Raw genomic sequence first — 22,126 nt, 5'->3', positions numbered from 1 at the left:
AAATTTTTAATTAAATAACCAGCTTTATTTATTTTCTTATGAATTAATTTTTTTAATAATGTATTCTATTGAAGAATGGCCATAACTTCATGAATTACATTGTTGGGAATAAGTTTAAGTAGAGTCCAATTTAATTGTATTAAAATTACTCTGTACTTAAATATATATTAACTGAAAACTTAACCACCAAAACAAAGTAAACTTACCAAATTAACACCAATAATCAATTTTTTCAGGATCCTGCATCATCATTTGGTATTCATTTTTATAACTAACATGAAAATCATAAACTATTCTTAAAAAAATGTAAATTTAAAATTGCCTAAACTATCACTTTTTTATAATCCTGAAACTTTGTTATAGACAAACACCTAACTGCTGCAAGAACTGGACTGTGAAGTTGTATGCCATAATAATAATAATAATAATTATATATATATATATATATATATATATATATATATATATATATATATATATATATATATATATATATATATGTGTGTGTGTGTGTGTGTGTGTGTGTGTGTGTGACTGTATATAATTATAGATATTTTAAATTCTATTAACATAAACCACCTAGTACAGAATATTGAGATAAGACATATCTTACTTTAATTTTATCATAATAATACTTTTGAATTGTATAATTAAATTAATAATTTAATCATGACTGAGGATGTGGGATCCTATAAAAGTATTATTTGTCATATGAATTTCCTACATGTTTCACTGAATCAATGTATAAGCATCATCAGGGAATGAATCTGTGTAAAAATTGAAAAATGTTTAAAAATTGACGAAAGAACATTTTTAAAATGTTTTTTTTTTCAATTTGCTTTTATGTAATTTAGCTTTTCCTCTTTATTAAACATCTTTAGAAATCGATGTTAGAAGTTTTAGATGTTGTAGTGTTCTTTGGCATGGTGCAAATTGAAATTAGGTATAACATTTATTTTCTTGTCATGTGTTTGAAGAGTATGTGTGATCTAAATTATATTAATAATCCATTTAGAATATTGTTTTAATATGTTTATGTATTTTAAGTTGCTCAAGTATTTCAACTTTATATCTTATGATGTTTATCAAAATACATAAGATTTTCATGTGATGTCTGTCTCAATCAAGTTGTTTGGAAAAATAGAATTAAGGTTTGAATGAGGTCCTTTTGTGTGTTCTTTGAATTGTTTGAAATGTGTTGCAGCCTATTTTTCTTGTTAACTTATTATGGACTTAGAAATCGAGTTTACACGTGCATATCTCAGAGAAATCAAATTTGTTGCACTCTTTAGGTGAATTTTTATCTGATATTGCATAAAATTTTATTTATCGTTATAACAAATATTGTAGGTTAATTTTTTGGATTTATGTGAAATTTTTTCAGTGTTGTTAATGTAAATATTACGATTTTTTTTGTTTTGTTCTGTTCTTTGCTCTGAAGTTTTCGCAGTATATGGTCAGTTTTCTGCATATTTAACTTTTATTTTATTTTATGTAGTTTATCCAGTAGGTTTTTTGTGAAAATTTAATTTTGTGGTAGGGTAGGTTTTGTTTAGATTTTGAATATGTTCAAAATCGTGAAATCTAAGAAGTTTGTGGATGTATTTTTCATTCGGGGTAGGAGGTTATGGCTTTGTAAATTTTTTTTGTGTATGAACTGGGTACCAACCCAGCCGCAGTCTCGCTACCACTTTCTATTTAACGAAGTATTGAAATATTGTAGCTACGGTCGGTCGTACCATACGCTTCGTGCGGAAAGAATTACTAACTGAATGCTACTTACAACCGTAGTTCATTGTATTGATCTGCAGGTAGCGTTCTTAATTCATCTAAATGCGAAAGATTACTAATTCAGAAGCTGGAGTTTCTTTTTATGCAAATATGTGAACGAAATAATGAAACTTTCCCAAACGTTCCTTAACTTTTAAAGTTACAGTTAAAAATAAGGTTGCGGTTACTGATAATGAATATGAAATTTTAATTTTAATTATTGTATAATGGGAAATGTATCTCACGTGATGCTAGGGATATACGGCGAATTTTGAAAGAATATAACGTTTTCTGTATTTTCTATTGCTTCAACTGTACAGCTTGCTTCCAAAAAATGTCCTTAGAAACTCAATAACAATGTTACTTTTAATTTACTCACGATGTATAATGTAAATTATTATTTTCGTTTGGTTCTGGAACTTTTGAAATGTTCTTAAAAATTCATCAAGTTTTTATTAGCCTTATCTGTTACGACGTATTATGTTGCTTATAAAAAAATTAATCCGAAAAAATTTATTCTGTCCGACTAAAAATCTGTATTATTCCGTATATCATACGATTTACAGCTGTAGGAGAAGAAGAAGCAATTTTCAAACTTTTACTGTATTGAATTTGTTTATAATGGCATAAACTGTGGTGGAGTTAATTTTTGTAGATAATTAACTTCTGTTAATTATTATTGTCTGTTTTATCAATAGGTATTTATTATTTTTATAACAGTTAATCTTTAAATTGGCATAACGTAAGTTGAATTAAATTATTGATTTGTAGGTTAGGAGTTGTTTACTAAATCGTGTATTGCAGTGAAAGTGATGTTTACGTTAAATGCTAGTGGTTTGTAGCAGTTTTTATTGTTACTTAAGATAGATCATTGTATCATTAAATGCTTTAATTTTTATCTTTATAGGGTTAAGATCGTTACAGTGAAAGATGGTAGTGCATCGCAGCTCTCCTTCCTGGGAATCAATTCCAGATAGATCTGGTTTAGTTGCAGTTAGTGATAGTAATCTAGTATCATTTGAGCAAAGTTCTCCTGCTTTTAAACACAATGGTGTACAGACGTTTGGAGATGGGGAACATGGAGAGAACTTGGTTGAGTGGGTAAGCGTTTTTTGTTGCTTAAATTGAATATATTTGTTTATCTGCTTTATTTAAAGAAAAAGAATGTTAATTTAGACTGTTGTAATTTTTTAGAAGAATACATTTAACATGCGTCAAGTGATCTTAAATAATCTACCTAATGCACAAGCTGGTCTTCGAGTTGCACCTCGCCATTTGCAACCATCACATTCCCGTTTTCGTGGTCGTTGTGTTACAAATGCCACCAAGTCACTTGATATACTTCGCCAGAATCTTCAAGCAGCTATTAACAAGGAGATTGATGCAGTATTAAAGAAGTATTTAGAGGTAACTAAATTTTGTTGCATGAATTACTAGTAACTTTATTATTTAATAATCTGATTATTCTTTTCATTGTTTCATTTTTGATTTACAGTTTTGTTAAATTATGTTATGAAAATCTTCATCAGAAAGTGATTGAGTGTAAACTTAAACTTAGGAACTAAAGTTCAGAGTTCAGTTTTTGTTGATTTTATGACTGGGCATTAGCTGGAAGAGTCATTAACTGAAAAATACCTGACTGGTTTGTACTCAATGATATCTTGATTGATTGTTTCCATACTCATCTATTAATATATATATATATATATATATATATATATATATATATATATATATATATGGTGATATTAAAGAGTGTGGAAATGACTTCATATTTTAAAACTGAGTGATACTAGGAGATAGAATTTAGTGCCAATCTACATATTACTACTTTATATTGTGTTTGAAATTTTTGTCTGTCATCTTAGATCTGACATATTGAATTAAATTTTTTTTTTAATAATAAACTAAATACCAAACTTAAAATACTTACTTAAACTTGAACTTTAAAATACTGAACTTTAATGTAAACTTTTATGAGAAAAACAAAGGCGAAAATGTTTCTTGATAAATACCTTTGTGTTTGAGTTATAAATAATCAAAGTTGCAGAAACAGAAAAATCATGGTAGAAATAAATTGAGGTAAAATGTCCCTTAATATTTTTTTAAATTTTGTATTACATTCAGAATTATTTCCAATAACAAACTTTAAACAGTTAATGTTGGCTCAAACACTAATGATAAAACAAATAAAAAGTAACAGCCTTCACAATAATTAATAACACTAATAATAAAAAACAGTAACTAATAATATGAAACACTACTAAAAATTAAATTGCTAGATCAGCTGATTATATTATCAGATTAAGTGATCAGCTGATCACTTTAATTATAATATTTAATTTTAAAAATTTCAAAATTAAAATGTATTAAAAAAAAAAATATTCAATATGGCAGGCAAAAATTTCAAACATATATATATATAAAATTATGTACACATGATTCTTAATTTTGGCATCTTTTTGTGAAGTGAGAGGCCAGCAAGCCTCTGCCTTGTATCTTCAACAAGTCAATCTTGTACAGTCAAATCAATTTGAAAAATGCGATGACCTGCTTAGAGGTAGGGCTAAAACTAGATTTAAAATTATTGCTTTTCTGTTTTCTTTCACCTATAAAGGTGTACATCCCAACCCTGTAGGGGAAGACACCCACATAGTGATGTTCTGGTTGGCACACCCCCCCCCCCTGTTCTTTGCCTTGATGGGGTTTAACGGGAGTCGTCTATTGCCCTCTGACTTTTTACATCTCATAGTAATAAGTCTGGCCTCATTGGGATGTCACTGATGTAAATGCCTCGGTAGACATTTACATTGGTGATTTATTAACTCAGCTTTTGTCTTCACTGTAGGCCTCGTCCGGACATCTTGAATGTCCTACATTGTATCCCTCTGAACTAGCTAACCAAGTTCACGGAAGCACAAACCCTGCGCGTAGTTCTACTTTATTGAGCCAATTTCTGTGAATGTCTCGAAATTCGAGGCAAATTTAAACACAACATACTACCAAAAATGTTGCTTCCAACAACAAAATTTAGTCCTAGTTCCCTTACTGAACTCAACTTTGGTTCGTATCCCAGACTTAGATTAAATTATGGACTCTGGTCTGGTTTACAAGAGAGGGGCGGACACACCTCCTACTCCCACTCAGATGCATCGCAGAATCCCACATGACATTCTCCTCTAAAAAATGTGTACAGTAAGAATTTCTCAAGTCTAAATCTCAGTAGGCCAACACAGTAGATGTTTTGATATTATCTTCATTTCGCTTGAAAATAATAGCAGCTCTTGTTGCAGGAACTATGGTAAGATTTCACAAAAGGATCAGTAAATCTTTCAATCAAGGTGTTTGTTTCCAGAATTTATTTTTGTCCACCGGTCATAATTTTAGGTTAGCCTAGATTTTGGGATCAGACACTGATGTGAGTAAAATGCAGCCTATGAACTGTGTAGAGATCACCTTTAACTCAAAATCTGATAGTAAATTGTAACTGCCTTAGGTATCTCTTGAACATGACTGTAGTGGCTCATAGCTGACTCATAGCTGTCCTGGAAGCCTTGCTAATTCTTGTATCACCTGGTAAACTTTAACTGCAATACTGTGTGTACATATTACTCTGTGTTATGGCACTATCAGGTTTTAAGATTTAGTTTATTTTATTTATCAGAAATTCTGTCAGTTGTGTTTTTTTTATCAGGTACTTTTCTGGTAGTTATTGTTGTGTGAAAAATTGACTTGAATTCAAAGTAATTTATTTTTTTAATTATAAAGAACCTCTCTATTTTGTAGATAATGAATGTTCTACTTTAATTTATCCATCATTTGGAACTTAGGGACAAATTTCATGTATATTTATCTATTTTAAGAAAAAAGGTTAAACTAGTGATAGTGATCATCTTTCTAGAACATGCTTTATTCAAATTTATACCTTATTGTTTGCTTTATTTGAGTAAAATTTTATTGTTTTAAAAATATATTTGATAAGATTAATATTTTAATAAATTATTACTGGGTTTTACTAAATAAGATTATATATTATACTTTACAGAGATTTTTTAAACCAGCAGTTGAAAATATACGTGGTAATCTTGGTGCTGGAAGTGTGACAGAAGAACATATTCGTGAAGTTTGTAGAACAGTTTTAGATGAAGCTAAACTTATCTACTCAGCAACTTCCTTATCCCGTGGGAGTTCACCATTTAGTGATTCTGAAACTGGAAGTCTTATTGATTGTAGATTTGGAAGGAATAATCCAAATGTAAATAAAGCTTTTTTTTAATGCTAATTATTTTATGAGGGTCATCCAGAAAGTAGTAAGCAATTTTTTTTTGCTATCACAAATTTATTGATAATTAAAAATTATTTATTTGGTACTTAAAATCTTTATTTTTTTTATAGCTGCCATTTAAATTTAAATATATAAAACATTGTGTCACTTGTTTTAACATTTTTTTATTATAGAAATCTGTTTTTACATTTTTGCCAGCCACCTCCGTGACTAGTATCTGAGCTCTTCATTGCTTTGAAATGATAGTGCATAAAATTTATTTTGCTTAAGGAAACAAATGAAATTTACTGGGGACCATATATGGTAAGTGCTTGAATATTTTAGTCAAATTTTTAAACAGTATCTGAATTATTGCAGCAAGGAGGTAAGTGTTTCTACCACTCTCTCTGACATTAGGTTATTTCATTTGTGTTAGCATTTTGTAATGTAGTAAATATTTCACAGTATGTGTGAATTTATTGTTATTAAATCGATCAAATTCAAGTACTTATCCTTCCAGAAAATCCTAACCATCAGTTTACATTTCCAGTTTGCTTGATTTTATTTGGTTTTGAAGGAGTTCCTGAAAAATGCAGTTAACTGATTGGGATTTAATTTCAGTACTTTTACAACAAATCTTTATTTTTATTTTAAATACTTGAGAAGATAAGAAACACTTACTGCTCAGCACAACAGAAACTGTTGGCAAGTTTTTGATGGGAGTTCACGTGTGCAAGTGCTGTGTGTAAATTTTCTTTACTTTCTGGATGGTTTTGTAAAATTTTATGACTATTTTTTCAGTTAGATTTTTTATTTTTTTAAAATATGAACTCTTATGATGTTTTTTATTTAACTGATATAATGTTATTAATTTTGTATAAACAAGCACTATAGAGAATCGAATTAATTTTTGCAAATCACCTCATAGAAATACACACAAATCCCACTCACACAATCTAAAGCTATTAGTGTAACAGTGTATAAATTTATACATTTAACAAATAAAGGCAATGATATCAAATTTGACCAACTTGAATTTTGCAAACTTAACTTTGACAAAAAATCTGATGTGGACACTACATGACTTCCTTGTACGCCTATTAAATTACATATACACATTTTAGTGTATATGCAATTCAAACAGAACGAGGTCTCTTTTTAAAAAACATAATTTATTTTTCTTTGTTCTGGAGCTATAATTCTAACATTGTTAACTATCTCTTCATTTCTATCAACTAACATAACTTTTTCATCTAATTCTGCCTCTAATTCAAAATCTGAATCAAAATAGACATCATGCAAAATACTTAAATGATTTTGACTATGACATACTGCTATGTTATCATTAATATCAGATTTATCTATTATGAAATTAACTTTTTCATTGTACTTACTCTGAAACTGATGTAAATATTTATCATCAATCTGTATATTGTGTTTCTTGTAAAGTGGTGTTTCAGTTAAATATTTTAGAGCTTCACAGACAACAGCAGGGCGAATCGTTTCAAATATATAATTGCTCTTGTGATCAAAATGCCTTTTTAACTTTATCTGTAATGTTGCCATCTGATCAGAATTTCTCGGCAATACATTTAACACTTCATTTATTTCAGATGGTATGTTTACTACATTTACTTTTAAACCAAGTTGTGGATTTCATGCAAAAGTTAATAAAGATCTAATTTGCATGAAATTAATATAAGGTGCAACCATTCTCTCTTGAAGTGGAGAAAGAATTTGCAAACAATTTGGTATATTAACAAATTTCAATCCATTGCTAGTATATAAATTCGGTATTTTACCTTTACTTATATGAAAGCAAGTTTTATTATTAACAAATTTTGAATTATAATTGTAAATTTTTGAAAAAAGTCTTCAAAAACAGTCTGTTTAATTTTATGTACATTAAAGTTAACTACACAGTGACTGAAAAATAGACCCATACAAGAACAACATATACACTGAAGCATACATGGCTGATTTTTAATAAATTGCAAAAAAATTGTTCTTATCTTTTAGTTCATTACTCCTCTGATATTGTCAGACAATATTCTCCATAAGTCAGAGTTGATCATCACTTTGTTTATTTGTTTTTTGTTGCAAATCATTTAATCGCTCATCTGTTTGATATAATTCTTCCGATCCTAATTTGTGTACACGTTCTTTGGTTTTCAAATTTTCTCTCTCTTTATATTCATCATATTTATATTCTTTCCTTGGTCTTAATGTTTTCTACTCCTTTATATTTATCATCCTATTTTAATATTTTTATTCTTTTTTTTTTGTAACATTTTCTTACTCTTTATTATCTTCTCTTAATGTTTTCATTCTGAGTTTGGTTTTAACATTTTCTTCCTGTTTATATTTATATATTTATAATCTTCTCTTAATTTTTTTATTCTCTTCTTGTTCTTAATACTTTCTTTTTTGAGATATATTTCTTCATGTTATCTTTCCTTTTCCAGTATGATTGTTTCTTTTTCATTTTTGATTATTAACCAGATAATCCAATAATAAAAACTGATTATTCTACACTGTAAGGTCAAAATTAACATTTTTAACCAGTATACAGGAGTTCACTAAACAGAATAGTTAATTATTATTAACTTTTGTTTATACGATAGACCAGAAATCTGAAACTTTTGTTAATCAGCAAGTTATGAATATACGAATAATACTGATCTAGAATAGTACAAGGTGCGACAATAAAGTAATGAGACTGATTTTTCTTTGCAAGATGTGGCAATCCTGCAGCTTGCATAGGCACACCATCTTTGACCTTGGTCTATAAGCTACTTCTAGTCCAAGCGGCACATTGATGCAACTGCTCAATCGTGAGTTGTGCTGTAATAAGTTAACATGTGTTTGTGTCTCTCGTCACAGAAATGAAACCGCAAAATATTGCACGATATGCCATTTCTTTTTGCGTTAAATTGGGTGAAAACGCGACGACAACTTATGGTAAGCTTCAGAAGGCTTTTGGAGCGGAGGTTATGTCAAGAGCTCAAGTTTTTTGGTGGCATAAAATTTTTAGTGAAGGCAGAACGAATGTTGAAGATGAAGACCGCAGTGGACGACCATCAACCTCACGGACAGATGTCAACTTGACCAGGGTGCGTGAAATCGTATGATCTGATCGAAGATTATCCGTGAAAATGATTGCAGAAGAACTCAACATCAATCGAGAAACGGTTCGTCTAATATTAACTGAAGATCTTTGTATGAGAAAGATTTGTGCAAAAATGGTCCCCAAAAATCTCAAACAACAACAGCGAGAAACACGGAAAAATGTGGCAGCCGATCTGTTAGAGTAAACGGAAATCAATCCAGATTTGTTGAGCCGTGTTATCACTGGTGATGAAGGTTGGTTTTTTTCAATACAATCCAGAGACAAAACGCCAAAGTTCGCAATGGTGCTCAAAGGGATCACCCAGACCAAAAAAAGCTTGCATGTCAAAGTCAAAAGTGAAGTGCATGCTTGTGTGCTTCTTCGATTCCAAGGGAATTGTTCATTAAGAGTTGGTGCCTCCTGCACAAACAATTAACCAATATTTCTACAAAGAAATTTTAGGAAGACTTCGTAAACGAGTTCTTCGTGTCCGTGCCAACATTGCTGATAATTGGATTCTGCATCACCATAATGTGCCATCCCATACTGCTCTGTCAGTACAGCGTTTTTTAACCTCAAAACAAATTTCAGTACTACCACAGCTACCTTATTCACCAGATATCGCTCTGTGCGACTTTTTTCTATTTCCAAGAGTCAAAATGGCGGTCAAGGGACACCATTTTCAAACAACACAAGATGTCCACAAAGCTGTGACGAGGGTCTTTGAGGATATTACAGAAGATGAGTTCCAGAAATGTTACCATCAATGGTAGAAGCGCTGCAATAAGTGTGTGCATTCAGAGGGGAACTGCTTTGAAGGAGACAACACTAAACATGACTAAAACGGTAAGCAACATTTTTTTTCACATCAGTCTCATTACTTTATTGTCGCACCTCGTACATTGTGTAACAACAGTTGTAAGAAGCATTTTATGCACAAGTGAAAAAAATTTTCAACAATCACTTTAAACTGAATACCGTTATTTTATTTTTCTGTCAAATAATTAAATAAAATTATCTTTTTAAAAATAAATATACAATTTTAGAAGATTTTGTTAAGAAAATTAAAAAATAATACGATTCTAAATTGTAATTTTCAGTTAATATTAAAGAATCAGATATTTCACCAAATCTGATGTGGACACCATATGACTTCCTTATACACCTATTAAATTACATATACACATTTTATAAGTACATAAAATTTTATTTCAATAATAACTTCTGATTATTTTCATTTTTTTTTTTTTAGTATTGTTGAATATTTTTTATATCATGTATATATATATATATATATTTCTAATACAGTCACAGCAGGGCAGCAGCTGACTGGTAAACATTCCAGTTTCTTAATTGAGAGGTCTTGGGTTCTAATCTTTGTATTTTTTTTAACTTTTATTTTTTATATATATATATATATAAATTTATTTAAATCCTTTGTGGTCCATATCTCCTCTGTACGTAAAATCTAGCCAATTATGCAATATAAAACTTATTCAGCCACTCCACAAAGTACAGAATTAAAGAGCATTCTTACCTTCCCTTTTTTTCATTAAGGCATTTTTGGGCATAAGCCCATCTTCAGTAATGTTTCCTTTTTTTTTTATAAATTTCACTTTTTTAAATTTGCACAATAGATAACAGGATACATTAAAGTTTATAGAACAAATACTTGTTCAGTCAATATAATTTTTTTTTTTTAAATTTATGTATTAAAATTTCCTTTAACATGCTATCTATGTGTTAATACTTACTTTGAGTACAGTATTAACATTTAGATAACATGTTAAAGGAAATTAAATAATTAAATAAAAATGTTTGTTATTGATTGAACAAATATTTGTTCTATAAATTTTAATGCATCATGTCATCTATTGTGTAAATGTAAAGAAGTAAAATTTATAAAAAAAAAAATTACTGAAGATGGGCATGTGCTCGAAAGTGCTTTAATGGAAAAAAAGTAAGGTAAGAATGTACTTTAATTCTGTACTTTGTGGAGTGGCTGAATTAGTTTTACATTATATAATTAGCTTTATATATATATATTACTTCGATTTGTACTTTATACAGATAGAGTAGGTATGTAAGATGAATATAATGTAATAATTAACTTCTTGAAGAGACCTGTTTCTGTTTTTAGAGTCCACTATTTAGAAAGCGAAAAGAATCAGATACAGACTCTGAGGCTAGTCATTCATTACGCAGAAAGAAAGTATACAAGGACAGGTGGGATCCAACACGAATATCTAAAGATACACTCTTTATACTGGGACAAAGAGCCACTAAGGTTAGTTGTTTGTAATTTACTTTTAATGAAATAAGGTTTATTATAATATTGAAAGTGAAATTAAAATTTATTCCATGTAAATAAGTGTTAATGTAATTAATCATATTCAGTAGAAAACAGAGATCTGGATTTGATGAAACTTTGCATTAATGCAATTTCCATCTGGTCCATTTTTTATAGTTTTTTTTTTTTTTTTAGATAAAAAACATAACATTTTTGAAAATTATTATCGTTTATTACAACTTGTTAATATTAAAAAAAATACTATTTTGGCTAATGGATTAAATGAATGAAACAATCATCATAGCAAATGTGTTCAACGTTTGATCCTAACAGTTTGAAATTATTTGATCCATTACAGTTGTAAGACTTTATCTTTTGATTGTTATCTTCTTTTATCACAAAGTAGATGTATTGATAAAATAAATAAATTTGTATCCGTGTAAGTCTAACAAAGTAAGCACAAAAATTATAAAAATATACTGTTTAAAAACCTAAATGCTGGACCATGTAGAAGAGTCGTAAGTATGACTGCGTACTAAAAAGCATTATGAATTACATAAAGTCTTTGATGTATATTGTATAAGTCTTTCATGTATGTGTTAGAAGGAGATTTCTTTTTTTTAGATAATTTGTAAGAGGGTATTGGACTAATTTGTGGCTTTAATTCACAACAGTGATTTACCAGATCATAGTGCATCAGTTCATTGCAGTGCCCTATAACTAGTATAAAATTTGAAAATAATGTATTATACAGGGTGATTTAACTGATTATGCAGATACTTTGACAGCTCATTCTACATGTAAAAATAAAGAAAAAAGTACATATAAACATAGGTCCAGAAATGTTTCATTAATGAGTTATGGCTGGCAAAAAATTTTGCCCAGATTTAACATTTATAAGAAATTTTATTTATGTAAAATAAAATGTAAAAACAAATTGTAAAAACTTTTATATAGCTATGACGTTCTTAAAGAAATATTTTCCTGAACTAAAAGCCCAACTGCATGGAAATCAAGTGAATAAATACACCTTGCCAAAAATTGAACACATGCAAATTTTATAAATTAATAGTAATAAATTCATATCTAACACTTATGTTACATATAATGAAAAGAAAACTAATCATTTGTGTTACTTTAGAATGATGACAAGATTTATGAATTTCAAATTTTTTTATGTGTTTTATTTTCAGGTGTTAGGATTAGGTCATATGCGAGGTCGATTATTTTTGAAACACCCAGAATTATTTAAATATTCTGGTGATCAAGAAGATTGGGATTGGTTATCGAATCAAAAAGTGAATATAATACCATTTTCTCAAGGGAATCCTTATATTATGTTGTTTGAAGATATTAAAGAATTAGCTCAAAGTGAAGAATATAGGTTTGTATAATTTATTAAAGTTTAATGAATTATTATAATTACATTAATTTGATTTCAGAGCTCATTTTATTTATATTTGTAGTATTTAAATGAAATTATTTATAAAAGTTCTCTGAAAAGATTTGTAAAATCTTATTATTAATTTCAGGTGCAGTCCTAATCTAGTCATAACTGAATTAAAGGGTTTTGAAGTTCCTGAATTCATGCTTAAAAAGATACGTTTGTATATGGAACAAGTTCGTTCAAAATCTGGAGTCAATCTAACTGAAGTTTCTGATTCATCTGATGTTAGTAAATTATTTAGAATTCTATTTTATTAATATTTTTTTAATCTTTGCTTTTAGTAATGTGAGGTACATGAATTGTTAAAAATATTTAGATATTCTATTGCAAAAAAGTGCCTGAATGTATTTTTCACTTAAAATTTTGTTACGTGAATCATACCTTGTGATTCCCTCATGCTACCAAAGCAGAAAGTGAAAAATAGGAAAGTGAAATTTTCAGAGAATTAGGTTATTACATTAACAAATGAAAATTTAATAGAATATTGTATGAAAGAATTGTCGATAAAAAATTTACTGTACTTATATATCAGTTATTTCATTTAAGCTTCAAAGTAATTTACTTTACGAGGTGCTACCCAAAAGTTCGGGGAATTTTACCATAAAAATAAAATAGCTTACCATAACTTATAATTTCCACTGTTTCCTTCAAAGTAATCCCTTGATACAGCCATCCCAGCGTTTTTCCCATGATTCCATGCATCCCTGGAAGTCTGCAGGTGTAAGTGTTTGAAGCATTTTCTGTGTTTCTTCCTGAATCTCCTCAGTTGTGTTAAAACAATGGCCTTTCAATTGAAATTTTATTTGCAAAAAGAGAAAAAAGTCGCACGGGGCAAGGTCAGGCGAATAGGGTGGGTGGGAAATCACTACCGTCTTTTTGGAAGCCAAGAAATTCCGAACGGCTAGCAATGTGTGAGGGGGGTGTGTTGTCATGGTGCAGAACCCAGCTGTTATTACCCCACAGATCTGAACGTTTGCACCTAATGCTTTCATGTAACCGCTTCAAAACTTCACAATAGAACATCCCATTGACAGTTTGACCAAGAGTAACTAATTCCTTATGGATAATGGCTTTAATGTAAAAAAAAAACAATCATCATGTACTTCACGTTGCTGTGAACTAGGCTTGCTTTTTTTGGCCACGGTGAACTTGGCGACGACTGCTGCTTAGTTTCAGGGACATACCCGTACACCCATGTCTCATCACCGGTTATGATGTTGGAGATGCAGTTAGGATCATCTCTTGCTGAATTTTTCAATTCACTACAGACAGCTACGCGATTTTGTTTCTGGTCGCTGTTCAACAGTCTTGGTACGAATTTTGCAGCAATGCGTCTCATGTTCAAATTGTCTGACAAGATGCGTTGCATGGACCCATATGATATTTGTACGATTGCACAAACATCATGGATTGTTTGTCTACAATCTGCAACAATAGCCTCTTGCACTTTGACAATATTTTCCAGTGTTGCGCTTGTTGATTTTCTTCCTGAACGCTCATCGTCATCGACTGTCGTTCGTCAATCTTTGAATCCTTTGTACCACAAAAAAGTTTTACTTTTACTCATAGCATTGTCATCAAATGCTTCCACAAGCATGCGATGAGTTTCTGTACTAGTTTTTTTAAGCGTGAAGTAAAATTCGATGCAGGTTCTATGCTCTTTAAAATCTGCCATTTAGAACTTCGCCGAAGCAGTAAAACACAATGTTACACAACCGCACAAAAGTCAACAATGCAGCCTCTCACTGTCACAGCTGTTGGAACACTGATTCACAAAGAGTACTGTTAGCCGCGTCTAGCGGCAGCAGGTCGTACCAGCAATGGTTCGTGTGCAAAATTCAAATTCCCCGAACCTTTTGGTAGCACTTCGTATCTTTCTGTTTGTTTATATGCGTGGCTTGGCTGATAAATTTTGCACATATGTGCATAGCATGGGAATGAAAAGAGATATTGGAATGAAATAAAAAAATAGAAATATTGGAAATAAAAATAAATATTGGAATGAATAAAAGTACAATACCTTAACTACAAAATTCAGTATTTATTTTTCAATATAATCCCCATTTACATTGATACACTTTTCCCAACGTGTGACAATTTTTTGCATTCCATCACTAAAAAATTCTGGTGGCTTTTCTCGGATCCAAATGGCCACATCTTCCTTCACCTCATGGTGATGTAATGATTACCTTTGAAATCCCTCTTTGATGAGGGAAAAAGTGGAAGTTGAACAGAGCCAAATTTGGTGAGTATAGCAGATGCAGAATAATGCTCAAACTTCAGCTTGCGGAGAGCATGAGGGAGTTTGCATGGTACCGATCATGCACAGATTTTACGGTAACCCAATTGCTTGATAATATGGCCTACTCTTTCTTTAGATATGCATAACTGAATAGCGGTGCGTTGCTGGGTGATTTCCTGGTCACTTTGAAGCAAATCGTCCACCTCCTTTCGATGATTCTTGTTTCTGTGAAGACTTGTTAGTCACAGAAACTGGTTATCCACTGTGAGGTGGGTCCTCAGTTGTTGCTTTACCAGCTTCACATTTGCAAAATTTCAACACCCACTTATTCACAGTAATCTTGTCAACAGTTTTACTACCATAAACCGCTTTTAAATGATGAAGAATATTCGCCAGATTCACATTTTCTGCTGTTAAAAATTTAATCACTGCGCGCTGTTTTAACCATGTTGACATATTGGCTGTACTCGACTCCATTTTAACTGCTACTGAAAACAAACCAGTAAACGGATTTCAACGCATTATCGCAGGTTTGTAGGGGATTTTAGCTATCATGTGCTGGCACGCCCAACGCGATAGTACCTTTTATCTCTGTGTAGCACGCTAGTGTACAAAATTTATCATTCATGTATTTTTTCAATTTACTTTAATTCATTGTAATTGCTGTTAATTTCTAAAATTGTAAGAATATTGTCTTAAAATTAACATAGAAAATTCTTAAATTTTCATTGTTAACTGTCATCTTTAATTAAGTGTTCTGCTTCAGTAGATAACTTATAATGTTCCTTGAACATGGTTTTAAATGATCTGTTTGCATTTGTAATATAGAAATATGAACACAGGGGATTTTATAGGAACTGTAATTATCTTAATTTTTTACATGGTTTGTTTAGTTTATAATAAGTTTTTTTTTGTATTCTTGTACATCTTTTTGGGTTAAAAGGCTAGAGATAAATGCTCTTTATTTAAAGATTTTTTTTTTTTTCAGCTTTATTGGCATATGTATATTAAAATATAATTAGGGTTCAATGAAAGTTTTTTGTTTTGTTGTATAGTTACACATTACTATCTGTATCTTATGAAATCTGGTAAGCCAATTAATCTCAAGCCAATGGAATGGGCTTGAGATATTTTAATTTGTTATGATAAGAAATTGTATAGTTTAAGATTAATGTGTTTTTAATTTACTTATAGATACTTTATTATACTAAGAACCTCTCAGTGATGTAATTTATTCCTAAAACAGTCATGTTTTGTTATGTACTGATTTACTTTATCCAATTATGACTTGGTTTTGTTTAAATTGGTTGAGGAAAAGTGTTCTGTTTAAAAAAACTTAAGCATAAATTAGTGATAAAACACCATGAAAGAAATCAGAATTTAGTATAAAATTCAACAATACTTCCAGTAGTAACTCCAGTGATGAAGCAAATCTTGTAAAAACAGAATTTTCATATATTTTAAATATTAGTAATTACTGTTGATTTGATCTTCTTGTATCATAAAATTCCAAGAGCTTTCCAATATCTTACACTTGATCAACTAGTTCTTTTTTCTACCTGCTTATGAACGCCATCTTCCATTAACACTATCCTTCATGGTCTTCCCCTGTTTTTCTTCCATCCACTTTTCATTCCCATATCCTTCTTGGGAATCTTTCAATATTCATTCTTAAAACAAGATCTAATTGTTACATATCACAGGGTTATTTTTTTAATTTATTTTTTTCAAGCACCTTTGTTGAAATAATTTCTTGAACTTATAAATCATTTTTGTGATTCTCTTTTAAAGTCTGTATCTCACAAAAGTGGGATGTATATAGGTTTAAAAACTGAAACTTTCTAACTCCTTCTCGTATTCATAAATCATCTCAATAATTGCCTGGCTTAGCATACCTACTTCTGAAACCATACAGTTCAATTTTCCATTGTAAAAAATTGAACCAAATATTTGGAAAGCTCTGCATATACTGACTTCTGCCCTTTTAGAATATATTTGGTAGGTCATTTTTATCTTGAGAATTATTCATTACTTTGGTTTTCTTAAAACTGATTGTTCATGTTTCTTGTTTCAAATTCATCATTTTACTTATTTAAATTTATGTTGGGTGCTCTTAATTAGCTATTAAAATAAAAATAAAAAATATTAGAAAGCAAAATATTAATTAAATGTGAATTATGTTTTATTTTTTTTCCTAGGTTCCCGGTAATTTAAGTTTAGGTGTTGAATGTGTGTCTTCAACTATGACTCCTCCAAGTAATGCCCTTGAATCTGGTTAGTAATTATAATATATAATTATTGCATGTGAATAATTTAAATGTTTTATGCATTGAATTGTGATGTATGTGTTTTTTTCTTCAATAAATACAAGAGGTGGATCAAAAAATAAGTTACACCCTTGCCGTATTCTTGAACTGAAAGAGATATATTAATGTCTTGTGGTGGCAGCACTGGTTGTGTTGTCTTCACACTCCCCCAGCGGCGATTCCATGCGTCATTCAGTACGTATAATGTCATCAATATGGTGTGTCCTCTAGAGGTTTCATCCAGCATAGAAGTGAGTTCAGTATCTGATTTTTGTGGGAAAAAAATTACAATTGTTGTGAAATTCATCACCAAATTGTTGAGATATATGGTGAGAATGCAATGCTCTGTCCCATGATCACAGAATGGTGCCAAATGTTCAGAAATGGAAGAACAAATGTAGGTGACGAACTGTGTGCTGGGCGTCCAACTGCAAAAACAACAGGTAATGCGGAACATGTGAATGAAATGATCTTGAGTAACCAACAAATTAAAATTAGAGAGATTGCAAGTGAGCTTAACATCAATTATGGTAGTGCATTTGCGATTATTCACAATCAGCTTGATTACTGTAAGGTGGTTGCACAATGGGTGCCACATCTGTTGACCGACAACCACAAACATCAATGTTTGGTGTTGCTGTTTCTTTTATTCAACATTATTCCAGGACTGATGCACAGTTTTTGAGACAAATCATCACAGGGGATAAGAGCTGGGTGCTTCATTACACTCCTGAGACTAAATGAGCATCACATGAATGGAGACACAAAAATTCACCGCAGCCAAAAAAAAAGGGGAAAACATCCCCACTTGTTCGAAAGGTTATACTGATAGTCTTTTTTTATTCTGATGGAGTTGTTTACAGCGAATTTATGTCCCAAGGAACAACAGTCAATGCCGAATCTTACTGTGAGACTTTAAAAAAAATTGTGTAAAGCCATTAAAGATCAAAGACCCAGAAGATTGAGCGATGGGGTTGTTTTTCTTCACGACAATGTTACTCCTCATTCAGCTCATGTGATAAAGGAGTTACTGCAAAAATTCAAGTGGGAAGCGTGGTCTCATCTGCCTTGAGAAGGACATCATCTGGTTGAAGGAAATTGGATGAAATTTTTATGGTTGTGGAATTGAAAAACTTGTCGCAAGGTATGAAAAGTGTTTAGAAAGATTTTGTGATTATGTTGAAAAATAGATAAAAAGTTGTTTGTTCAATAGAAAAAAAAAATTGTCTTATAAATATGTGTTTGTTTCATAGAAGAGGTGTAACTTACTTTCTGATCATCCCTCATATTAACAAACATGTGATGTCTGCCTTAATTTAAATGAGGAAGATTAAATAAAATGGTAAAATTAAAATAATGAAACAAATTTTCTCATTTTAACTAAATAAAGATACTACCATGAGAATTTTCCCCATTGCCCATAACCTCTCTGAGAGCAGCATCTGGAAGTTAAAGGCTTTGGTACAAATTAATAAGTTTTAGCAGCTTTCTGTGAACTGGTTTCCATAGATCTCTGAAGTTAAGAATGTGGCATGCAATTTATTGCATGTGTTAGCATTTTTTAGTGGCTAATTGCTGTAGAGATCAGTGCAACCTAAAATACTGAATAAATTTATTTTACATATTAGAATAATTTATAACAAATCATTGATTTGCATATGTATGAAACATTGCTTAAAATTGATAATGTAAAAACCAGTTAAATCTTTAATTAAAAAGAAAGATTAGATTAAGGATTATTAAGTATTTCATTTGTTTTTATTTTGATTTGTTATATGTAGCTCCATCTACACCTTCTGAAACATTAGATCTCTTAGATTGTCCATCACTTCAGGCTCAACAATCACCTCCACCATTTGTAAAAGTGGAAGTACCAGAAGTTTCTCATTCTGCTGCAATGGCTGATTCACATTCGTCTCTTACGGTTGATATTGCTGATTCGCATGCAACACTTTCTGCTCTTTTAGCATCATCGACACCATGCAGTGAAAATTCAGAAGATTAGCCCGAGCCTTTCCCCAATGCTTGCTGGATATTTGCTGTTGATTCAGATTAAAATATCAGGTAAGTATTATATTGTATATATATATATATATATATATATATTTATTTATATATTTTATAACCGGTTATCCAGTTACTTTGAAGTCTGATGATGATCTTACATCTTAGAAAAGGACATCTTTGGGTAGTAGCAGCCATTATAAGTTTTTTTATATTTGTAACACTTATAACCATATATTTTAATAATGTTCTATTTGTAGATGACATTAAGACCTCTGTCATGAACCAATTTAGAAGTGATTATAAAGAATATTAAATACTATTTACTGCAGGTACACCAGCTTAACCTCCTCCATCAAAGTTAATTTAGTGGTTTATTAATGTATCTGTTTTTTTGTTTTTTTTTAATTAATAAATTCATTAATACGTTTTTCTATTGACTTTTGCATTTTTATATGAAAAAAAATAATAGCAAAGAGAAAAATACTGCAGAAGTTAAAAAATTTTGAAATAGCATTTTGGATTTTTAATCTTAAGGTTCCTTTTAATATAAAGCCTTAGTTTGAATCTAAAATTATTGTTGTTTCAGAAAAACAAATTATTTCTAAATTTTAAAGAGCATAAAATTAATTAAATTTTATCTTTTGCAGTTTTAAGATGATTGATAAAAAGGTTTCTTATGCAGTTGTGTTAGAGCACTTAAGATTAAATGGAAGATAATTTTTTGTATAGATGACCTGTAAAACAACTATGATATGCAATTTCATTTCATAATTATACTATTGTAAAAAAAAAAAGTCTTACTTCCATCTTTTTTTTCCTTTAAACATCCCCAAGGCAACCGTTTCTCGCCATTAAGCAAAACACAGTCACCTCGGAGTGTCGTGGCAGCAGTCTCTGCCCAGTCTAGCTAGCCCCCGTCTGGGTCCTTCCCACTGGGGTCTCCTCAACCATTAGGATTCACTGACTTCCTCTTCCGGATAGCCAATATGCCCATCCCATCCGCTAAGGAGCTACCCATCCTGTCCCTACTCTATCAGTTCCCCAGATGTGTGTTTTACACATCCTTCACTTTGCGACCCACTCATACCTTATAGGTTGTTTATGCCATCATTGGGGAGTTCGACCCCCCCCCCCCCACTCTTGAATGTGGGCGAACCTGAGCACCCTAGGCAAAAAGACTACTTCCCTGGCCCTGCACATCGTCACGCTTTGACCCTTTTTGTTAAATTATAACATTCCGTCACTCACGCATATATGGGTGCATCTCACCCTACTTCTCCTGTAAAACAAAAGGAAAAAAATCCCCTTGATCGAGCGTCTTCAAGCATTGGATGGACATTACTTGCTAACAGCAAGGAATCCTCATCAAGTCCTTTTCCTAGCCTCGTAGAGCTGCCTCTCATAGGGCTGTCTGCCCTCTTCCTTTGTGCCCTGATTTCTACCGACCATTTTCTCCATGGCATCCCGTTCTCTCCTGTCTAGGATCATGTACCCCATGATGTTATCTGGGGTGAGCCTCGCCAGTCCCATCTGTACCCTGACGTGATCCCACTGAGCACATCCCAACCCCTTAAGGGAAGACCACCCGCCTAGTGATGTTCCAGTCGCCACACCACCCCTCCCATTCATAGCCCTGATGGGCTTTAATGGGAGAAATAAAAAAAAAAAATTTAATTAATGAAAAAAAAGTAAGGTAAGAATGTTTTTTAATTTTGTACTTTGTGGAGTGGCTAAATAAGTTTATATTATATAATTAGCTAGAATTTATGTACAGAGGAAATATGGACTACAAAAAAATAAAAAATAAAATAAAATACGTGTGTGTGTAGAAGTTTAGGAAATACTGGAATATGATTAATTATAGCATAATTATGCATTATTATGTTACTGCATTATGTTGTGGAAGTTGATAAATTGTTATGTAATGATAATTTTAGTTGTTCTTATTTAATGAAATATGTATATATTATTTATGTTTTAGCTTGCGGGGAGGCTTGTGACAAAAACATGAATCGACTTGATTTTATCGCCATCAGAAATTGCATTTATATGTTTATCTGTATTATTACTTTTTTAGCAGACTGCTAAAGGAAACAAATATGTTTCACAATCTTGTAATATATATATATATATATATACATTTCCCTTTATTTGACTATTATTGTTAATTAATAATTTTTTTATTTCTATTTAATTACATAAATCTTCTTAATTTTCAAACAAAATGTTAACTGCCTGTAGTGTAGTGTATAAATGTTATAGTTGTATGCCAAATTATATTTATTATATATCAATATTTAAATTAATGAACATGTTATTTTTTAATATGAAATTAATTCTTAATACATTAAATTTTGTTACCCTTGCTTAGTAAATATTCTACGTGTGGTTGAATACTTACATGAGCTGTTTTCAGAAAGTAAGTACCATTTATGAATGTCACTGGTCTAGCACTGTGTCATCATTTACCCGTGTGCTGTAATTCCCCTAATATTTTAGACTATTGTTGCTGTTGTGAGGACATGAAATCATGTTTATGGTATATTCTGTCTGTTACACAGCAGCATACAAATTAATCTGAACACAGATGTTATTTAATAAAAAGTAACTTTTTAGAAAAAAAAACCATACCTGTACAATTTGTGAATATCCTCCTTTATTGTTAATCATTTCACATACATGATTTGGCAT

The 22,126-nt window shown here is 30.8% G+C and overlaps 1 protein-coding gene across 2 annotated transcripts; it reads left to right on the top strand.

The window, feature by feature from the left end:
* The first annotated feature begins 2,344 nt into the window (after positions 1-2,344).
* On the top strand, positions 2,345-21,462 carry LOC142322939 (deoxynucleotidyltransferase terminal-interacting protein 1). Of its 2 annotated transcripts, XR_012755971.1 has the most exons (10): positions 2,345-2,468; positions 2,678-2,871; positions 2,965-3,177; positions 5,816-6,025; positions 11,284-11,430; positions 12,627-12,817; positions 12,966-13,104; positions 17,321-17,396; positions 19,210-19,492; positions 21,417-21,462. XR_012755971.1 is itself a non-coding variant. In XM_075362030.1 (8 exons), the coding sequence occupies exons 2-8, from the start codon at positions 2,701-2,703 to the stop codon at positions 17,399-17,401; spliced, it is 1,152 nt and encodes a 383-aa protein (XP_075218145.1). In that variant the 5' UTR covers positions 2,345-2,468; positions 2,678-2,700. The 2 variants fall into 2 exon arrangements, 1 of the variants encoding a protein (XP_075218145.1); XM_075362030.1 differs by lacking the exons at positions 19,210-19,492; positions 21,417-21,462 and having other exon boundaries at positions 17,321-17,401.
* Positions 21,463-22,126: the final 664 nt, after the last annotated feature.

This window comes from Lycorma delicatula, chromosome 4, assembly GCF_047948215.1.
Source record: "Lycorma delicatula isolate Av1 chromosome 4, ASM4794821v1, whole genome shotgun sequence".
In the NCBI taxonomy this organism is placed as follows: Eukaryota; Metazoa; Arthropoda; class Insecta; order Hemiptera; family Fulgoridae; genus Lycorma; species Lycorma delicatula.
The sequence above is the reverse complement of the archived record's forward strand: the minus strand, read 5'-3'. Positions and strand labels throughout refer to the sequence as shown.